Below are 9,254 nucleotides of genomic sequence, written 5' to 3' on the forward strand. Positions count from 1 at the left end.
ATGCTCGCAGAAGTTCAGATTGTCTAATTCTGGTGAGTTGGCTCAGAAGGCGTTGATGAAGCTGCAGTAGGCGTTGAGGAAGCCAGTAGGGTCCTCCAGCTGGGGATAATGGCTGATGTGTTCATCCAGAACCGACACAGTAGACCTCTGCACTAGTTTCCTGAAGGACAATGACAACAGGTTGGGAGGGACAAGAGGACTTATTCATACAAAAGGAATCCTTGCATTCTGTAATACCCAAATGAATGATGGGGGATATATACAGAAACCCAAATACTTCTACTACTACTGTATATACAGAATTTAAGCATTTGTCTCGGGGCTCTAATCAATCACTTCCAGTTTAGCCGACATCCGCATAGTGGTGGAATTGCATTAGAGCTGTCAAACACAAGCGGCTCCTAGCATTATACCTAAAGCGCACGTTGCCATTGGCTGCACGGAGTCACATTTAGAGAAATTCCATGCAGCCTTGTTTATAATTCCGAACACTGGAATGTGAGATCTCGCTACAGCGCCATTAGGCTGATAGAAATCATTTTCTGTAATGGTTTTCAATTTGAGCGACATATTTAGCCTACACTTTCTCGTTCTGGTCAGACGTGGGTTCAAATCTTCCCTTTAGTTCTGCATAATTGTGGTGCCTTACATCAGTCTACAAATCCCACACAACTCACGGCCAATGCTGGTGCATTTTCTTGATTCACAAGTAAGGTTCAAGTCTCTTTTCCCTCTGATGCTTTGGATTGAATGTTGAGTAACTTTAAAGTAAAAAGTATATATATATATATATTTTAAATCTAAATCCTGCAGTGGCTGAGTGGAATTGTCACTGGCTTGCAGAGCAAGATAATGGTTCAAAACCCGAATGGTTCTGTAGCTAAGGTTATAGCCTCAATATATCCTCCTGTGGCACAGAGGCTGTCAGAAGGCTACAGACCGACAGGTACAAAGAACATACTTTTTTTCGGACTACAACCTTATGTTGAAGGAGACAAAGACATCATGAAAGATGGTGGCATAAGAGAAAGACGTCTGCCTCAGTGGAGAGGTTGTGGGCTCCAATCTAACCAGCTGAAACTCCAGCAACTGACACGGACCAGTTCAAGTATGGTGGTGGAGGAAGGTAGCAACCGAGAGGGGAGAATTGAGTAGAGTTCAAGGCAAGCAGAAGCAAAGACTAAATATATTTTTTCAAGATTTAACCATGGTGTTTCTGGTGAATTATTGCATAACCATCTGCATTTATATCTCTGAATACAGGGACCATGCCCCCTCTTCTGTCCTCCTCGCACCCCATCTCAGAGATGAAGGGTGGTCCTCTTCAATCCAGGGATTCCAACCAGCAACCTTATCTGTGTGAGGCAGGGAGCATCCACCAGCGCCACAGACACCTTCACACTAACTAGGAAACATTTAAAAAGGTAGACATCTGAAGAGAGTAGCTTCATGTTAAAAATGACATTGAATGGGATTTGAACCCATGACCATGGCGATGCAAGGCAGTGACAATTACTGTTAGTAAGATAAACTGCTCTGACAAAGAAGAGTGCATTTAACATTCTACACAACCTATGGACTGAGCTTTGAGCCCAAAAATACTACAATATACTTTCTGTCTGTAGAGCTTGAATACCCTTTCTGGTATTTTTACAGACATTAAAGGAATGCACAGGCTTGTGCTCCAACAACAAGATTATAGGTACTACCTTATGTACCTTATGACAAAAAAAATGCTCGACACGCCATAGAAAGTGATTTGTATTAAATTAATATCACGTTTTAGACGTCGACGAAACATTAGATCCTATTTCAGTTGAATGCCTTCAGTAGTACAACTGACTAGGTATCCCCCTTTCCCTTATTTGAGACAGGAAAAAAACTGGAGTACATTGTGCCTCAGACACTCACCGTAAACACCCCCATCATGTGGTTGTACATGATACTACAGCTCTTCATATGGAAAGACAGCATTTACCATGCAATCTCAGCCCTGGCAAAACTCATTGAATATTCCTACACTCACAAATGTAACTACCCAATGCAAGTGAATGGCAATGACCCAGTGCATGTGAATGAAACTAACACCTTAAATACCTCAATGCATGTCAATAGGATAAGAGTATGGAAGAGGTGCACTTACTGGTAAAGGAAGATGAATTGGGGGTGAGGGTTGACTGGATCCAGGGGTCCATAGATCATATGAACTGAAAGACAAGGAGGTAGAGGGATGATGTGGAGGAGTGGGATTCCATGAACTTGTTCTAAAAAACCCAGAAATTATTTTTTAGCCTTCCAATGACAGGCTAGTCAATTAGCATCTAACTAAATCCACATGCCTTCTCATAACAATCAAATGTTATAATGCATCTAGTGATGACAGACCGAAACGCTTCTCAGTGAGATGTTGAACAGGATTCTATGGGGATGGGGACCATGTGTAGTAGGGAGGGAGGGAGGTGTGGATCACACCGATCACGCCACTACCAGCTAACCTTAATGGGGCAAAGATGGGCTAATAATCTCCTGGGAGGTATTAGTCTGCGCTAAGTAGCTTAGCCTCACTGACTGACTCGCTGGTCACCTCATAGTCCAAACCAGGGGGGAGTTTTACCGTTTACAGTCCCTGTACAACGGCATTCAGAACTTCAGTGTACTAACTGACATGGCACTGTAACTTGTTTTTGTGCAGTTTCATAGTAGGCACAAACCAACCTATTGCAGGAAATCAACATCAACGGACAGAACAGCAGTGATGGAGTTGAATGAATGACAGACAGTACATTATCTTAACTTCCTGCCATTGCCCTTCTGTCATTACAGTACCTTCAGAATGTATTCACAGTCCTTGACTATTTACACATTTTGTTGTTTCAAAGTGCGATTAAAATAGAGAGGGACGGAACCTACACTGTTACATTGATGCTGTTGACCCGGATCATTGGTTGCTGCGGAAAAGGAGGAGGTCAAAAGGGGGGGTGAGTGTAACCGATGTGAAATGGCTAGTTAGTTAGCGGTGGTGCGCGCTAATAGCGTTTCAATCAGTGACGTCACTCGCTCTGAGACTTGAAGTAGGGTTTCCCCTTGCGTTGCAAGAGCCGCGGCTTTTGTGGCGCGATGGGTAACGATGCTTCGGTGGGTGTCAGTTGTTGATGTGTGCAAGGGTCCCTGGTTTGAGCCCAGGTTGGGGCGAAGAGAGAGACGGAACCTACACTGTTACACAGGCATATATCCCAGCAAACCAATTGATCTGTGCATAACATTTTATAGATAAGCCCCTTTCTCTTATCTGCTTACCTTGTACCAGTCCAGGCTGGAGGTAGGGAAGCCATGGAGGAGGATGACCACTACTTTCTCTTATCTGCTTACCTTGTACCAGTCCAGGCTGGAGGTAGGGAAGCCATGGAGGAGGATGACCACTACTTTCTCTTATCTGCTTACCTTGTACCAGTCCAGGCTGGAGGTAGGGAAGCCATGGAGGAGGATGACCACTACTTTCTCTTATCTGCTTACCTTGTACCAGTCCAGGCTGGAGGTAGGGAAGCCATGGAGGAGGATGACCACTACTTTCTCTTATCTGCTTACCTTGTACCAGTCCAGGCTGGAGGTAGGGAAGCCATGGAGGAGGATGACCACTACTTTCTCTTATCAGCTTACCTTGTACCAGTCCAGGCTGGAGGTAGGGAAGCCATGGAGGAGGATGACCACTACTTTCTCTTATCTGCTTACCTTGTACCAGTCCAGGCTGGAGGTAGGGAAGCCATGGAGGAGGATGACCACTACTTTCTCTTATCAGCTTACCTTGTACCAGTCCAGGCTGGAGGTAGGGAAGCCATGGAGGAGGATGACCACTACTTTCTCTTATCTGCTTACCTTGTACCAGTCCAGGCTGGAGGTAGGGAAGCCATGGAGGAGGATGACCACTACTTTCTCTTATCTGCTTACCTTGTACCAGTCCAGGCTGGAGGTAGGGAAGCCATGGAGGAGGATGACCACTACTTTCTCTTATCTGCTTACCTTGTACCAGTCCAGGCTGGAGGTAGGGAAGCCATGGAGGAGGATGACCACTACTTTCTCTTATCTGCTTACCTTGTACCAGTCCAGGCTGGAGGTAGGGAAGCCATGGAGGAGGATGACCACTACTTTCTCTTATCAGCTTACCTTGTACCAGTCCAGGCTGGAGGTAGGGAAGCCATGGAGGAGGATGACCACTACTTTCTCTTATCTGCTTACCTTGTACCAGTCCAGGCTGGAGGTAGGGAAGCCATGGAGGAGGATGACCACTACTTTCTCTTATCAGCTTACCTTGTACCAGTCCAGGCTGGAGGTAGGGAAGCCATGGAGGAGGATGACCACTACTTTCTCTTATCTGCTTACCTTGTACCAGTCCAGGCTGGAGGTAGGGAAGCCATGGAGGAGGATGACCACTACTTTCTCTTATCTGCTTACCTTGTACCAGTCCAGGCTGGAGGTAGGGAAGCCATGGAGGAGGATGACCACTACTTTCTCTTATCTGCTTACCTTGTACCAGTCCAGGCTGGAGGTAGGGAAGCCATGGAGGAGGATGACCACTACTTTCTCTTATCTGCTTACCTTGTACCAGTCCAGGCTGGAGGTAGGGAAGCCATGGAGGAGGATGACCACTACTTTCTCTTATCTGCTTACCTTGTACCAGTCCAGGCTGGAGGTAGGGAAGCCATGGAGGAGGATGACCACTACTTTCTCTTATCTGCTTACCTTGTACCAGTCCAGGCTGGAGGTAGGGAAGCCATGGAGGAGGATGACCACTACTTTCTCTTATCTGCTTACCTTGTACCAGTCCAGGCTGGAGGTAGGGAAGCCATGGAGGAGGATGACCACTACTTTCTCTTATCTGCTTACCTTGTACCAGTCCAGGCTGGAGGTAGGGAAGCCATGGAGGAGGATGACCACTACTTTCTCTTATCTGCTTACCTTGTACCAGTCCAGGCTGGAGGTAGGGAAGCCATGGAGGAGGATGACCACATCAGAGCTGCCTACAGCACCATAGGTCTCTGGTAAAGGAAAAAGTAAAGCATACACATTGTTCATCACGTACCATGAAAATGTTACATAGATCAAAGGGCTAAAACCGGTGCTTGGAACTTGCCATTGTAAAGTGCAAATGATGACTGATCTGAACATGGGCTCCAACTTCTAGCAGTCCAGACTGTTCCCTGTACTGATGAAGGAGCCTCTAGATGACTACAGTAGTCTGCATCACTGCATGCATCTCTAATGTAATGAGACGCTAATTAAAGCTCTGTTCATTCCACCCACATTCATGTGACAACTGGACAGGTGAAATAAATGCTTTCAATTAAATGTGCTTTATTGGCATGACTTAACAAAGTACATATTGCCAAAGCTTACTTTGGAGATGTACAATATTAACATAATCAAAATAATATTGTCAACGTGACAACAGTAACAACAATAATCAAGGGTCAAAATAACCATATATTGAACAATAACAATGGCATAGAGGACATGTGCAGGTTGGTTGGCTGTCAGACACTGTCTCTCATTTTATGTCAGGCAGCAATGTAGTGCGCTGCCAACCCACAGCTCTCTGCGTCCTCCCCCAACAGAATGGGTAGCCTACTCTCATCAGAGAGGTCTTTGAAAAAGGGTTTCAAATTTGGCGTAATTACACTCATATTGTTATATATTTTTGACATTTTGTCAGGAAATGCAGCTCTGTCTCGGGTTTTGCTGTGGTGTAGTGGTTGCACAGCCTTTCCTCTACAGGGAGCCAGGTTTTCCTGTGTCTACCCTTCTCAATGGCAAGGCTGTGCTCACTGAGCCTGTACTTTGTCAAGGTTTTCTAAGGTTTTGATCAGTAACCATGGTCAAATAGTTTTCTGCGGTGAACTGTCGATTTAGGGCCAGATAGCACTGCATTTTGTTTTGTGCTTTGTGTTTCCCAATAAGTAATGTAGTTTTAACTGTTGTAATTTGGTTTATTCTGATTGGATGTTCTGGTCCTGAGGCTTCAGTGTGTTAGTAGAACAGGTTTGTGACCTCAGCCTCAGGACCAGCTGGATGAGGGGACTCTTGGCATTGCAGGGCTTGATAATATGAGAGTGGGTCACTGTATTTTAGATGCTTCCAAAACTTAATTGCTCTTGTTTTTAGTTTGTATTATAGGTGAATATTGGCCTAATTCTGCCCTGCGTGCATTGTTTGTAGTTTTCCTCTGGACATGTAGGTGAATCTTACAGAACTCTGCATTCAGGTTTCAATGGGGTGTTTGTCCCATTGGGGGAAATCTTGTTTTTGCAAGTGGACCCCACACCTCGCTGCCATAAAGTGCAATTGGTTCAATGACACATTCAATTAGTCTTTAAATATCAGTACAGTGCACCACTATCAGGTGGATAGGGAGATGGATTCATAAGCAAGTTCAATTTCAAATGTATGATGTTTGGACGTATATAATCTGAATCAAATGAGAATACACCCTATCCCTCCATTCTACTCTTACTGATGCCAAATCTTACCTCTGTAGAATATATTGTTGCTCCTGAAAGTGAAGAATGCTCTGGCAGAGCGCCAGGTCAGGAGGGCTGGAGACAGCTGGGGAGGAGGGATGTGCAGGTAGACCGCAGAGGAAGCCACCGTTCCCTCATCTTTCCTTTGGTAGGAGGGCCGGTCTCGCATTCTGCACTCTGGAATATACGGATGAAGACAACACTGGGGTCACGGCACGACATTTAATTTAGGCTACTATCACCCTTTCACATGAATGGTCTACAAGTGCCAGACCTATTTTGTGATAATGTCATGTGACACCCCGCTACTTACTGTCTATTCATAAATTCTTGAAGCAACATAGTCGGCAAAGCTAGACTTTGGAATATCGTCAAAATAGTGGGCTACATGTTAACGTCGCGGTCTCCTTGCAACAATAGGCTATGCTATCATTCTGTTTTAAAAATAAAGCATTAGCCTACCTCTTGGAAATGTCACTTCTTGCTCCCGAGTGGCGGAGCGGTCTAAGGCACTGCATCTCAGTGCTAGATGTGTCACCACAGACACCCTGGTTCAAATCCAGCTGTATCACATCTGGTCGTGATTGGGAGTCCCATAGGGCGGCGCACAATTGGCCCAGCGTCCCCTGGCTTTGGCTGGTATAGGCAGTCATTGTAAATAAGAATTTGTTCTTAACTGACTTACCTAGTTGGGTCAAAATACTTTTCCAATTTGTAAGTCGCTCTGGATAAGAGCGTCTGCTAAATTACGTAAATGTAAAAAATGTAAATGTTGAAACTAAAATAACACTTCCGCCCGGGGCACTGTCAGTGCTGTACTTGCCTATAGCCGAGTCGCGGTTCTGTCATTCCTATGTGCTCAGTGCGTCCGGGTCATCTGGGTAGGTTTCGAACCTTGGCCCAGTGCACTGCATTAGCGCTGGGTCGGGGAATTGTATTATTTTGTAGTCGCATGGAGGATTGCCAGGGAGCTGAGCGCTAAATCTTCAGGAGCCATCTGTCGGTGTGGATGTCCAATAAGCATGCCAATGATACATGCCACCCGTTCCAAATGTCCACTTTCATGTAACAAACCCTATGCTGATTTGAATATGAGTATTACAATAAAAAGGACACTAGGGAAGGCTACTCATAGCATGAATCAATGGAACAGCAGTCCAGAGGGAATGTAAGTTACCTTACTGATTATCAGTGACATAATCAATATCCCTGGCTGATTAAAATGAGACAAGGCGAATGTGGCATAAATGATTAAATTATCCTATGTTTTTGTTCTCCATGTTATGAGGAAATAACCTAATCTGCAGCCATCCAGTGGACGAATTGTTAGTGGCGGATGACTTGTTTCCGCGTATCTTTCAAACCCACCCAGACTCATCACTAGATGGCAGTGTAACACAACTAAAGCACTAAGCAGACATCTGTCAGAACGGGTGTTTCACTATAAGCAGAATCATATTATTATTAAAAAGGACAAGTATATTTAAATGTATTTATTTTTTTACCAAATCTGCATTTTAGATGTAAACGACATGTTATAGAAGTTCCCAATAACTTTTTTTTTGTGCAATTTCACTTCAATTTGAGAAACATATCCCACCAGCGACAGACCTCATTCAGTCGCAGGAGCACAGATAAAACATGAACAAAGGATCCAAAACCCAAATAAGTCATTTTGGAAACGGCAAAGCTCTGTGATCCACGTCTTACACATCACACATGAAAGTGTGTCATTTCAAAGTTCATCAGCAACCTTCTATTCCATTTTGTTGGATTTGAGCAATACTTTTCCATGTGCGCATGCACAGGCTATTTATGAGCCATTTTCATCCAAAATACAGATTAGGATTTTTTTTTTTTAAGTGCACTTGTCCTTTAAGGTGGCCTGTTACGCATGATAAATGAAAAACATGGCTGTATTTAGGCTAAATATGAATTTTTTATTTTTAAAAACCATACACATTACTCGACAAGTTTCAAATGTAAATCCAATCACGATAATCATTTAAATTACTCAAGAAAAGACATGAAGTAGTTTTTATTTCCAAATGTTAAGATAAAAAAATAATAATCCATAAAACAGATGGATAAACATTCATTCCCATTATAGGAAGAATCTACAGAACAAAAACATATGGATTCTTTTTTCTTCCCATTTTACATTTTTGCAATTTCAAGCTGCTTTTTTATTTGTAAAACAAGAAACTCATTCCCAAAATATAATTGTCATTGAGCAACTACTGAACATATCCCTTTCCCCCCCTCTCGGACCCCTACACCCAGCTACGTTTGGGTGAGAGGTCTAAACAGGTGAGGGATTTAACAGAATCTGCACTCTGCTGCCGAAACAAAAACCACCCAACATGGCTGATAAGCTACTTCACAACATTAAAAATGTGGTAGTATTTTGACCACAGGCCTATATAAAAGCCTAGTCTCTATTTCATACCATTTGCCACCCTGAGAAAAATATTCTTATCAGAACCAATCACAACCCTTTTTAGTGAGTGCCCCACCCCACCCCCACCCCACCCCCACCCCAAAAGTTCCAATGTGTAATTTGTGTCAAACCCCAAAACTCTGGTTCAGTAGGTTGAAAGTTATCGTCTGCGTTTCCATAAAAATACAAAGGTACAATTTGTATGTTGTCTGTATAAAAATGTTCCCAAGGGAGGTGTTATGAAACAAAGTACCCCCTGTGCAGTTACCAGTGTATGCCTAGTCTTTTTATTCTTAAAAAAA

At 43.7% G+C, this 9,254-nt stretch overlaps 1 protein-coding gene across 1 annotated transcript; it reads right to left on the reverse strand.

The window, feature by feature from the left end:
* Positions 1 to 42: 42 nt before the first annotated feature.
* LOC115180117 (mesoderm-specific transcript homolog protein-like) lies at positions 43 to 7,084 on the reverse strand. The gene is made up of 5 exons (XM_029742018.1): positions 6,975 to 7,084; positions 6,522 to 6,689; positions 4,954 to 5,033; positions 2,209 to 2,264; positions 43 to 160 (listed from the first exon to the last, which is right to left on the reverse strand). Exons 2-5 carry the CDS (start codon positions 6,679 to 6,681, stop codon positions 43 to 45), a joined length of 414 nt encoding a protein of 137 aa, XP_029597878.1. The 5' UTR covers positions 6,682 to 6,689; positions 6,975 to 7,084.
* Positions 7,085 to 9,254: the final 2,170 nt, after the last annotated feature.

The sequence above is a fragment of the Salmo trutta genome, chromosome 40 (genome assembly GCF_901001165.1).
Source record: "Salmo trutta chromosome 40, fSalTru1.1, whole genome shotgun sequence".
Taxonomy (NCBI): Eukaryota; Metazoa; Chordata; class Actinopteri; order Salmoniformes; family Salmonidae; genus Salmo; species Salmo trutta.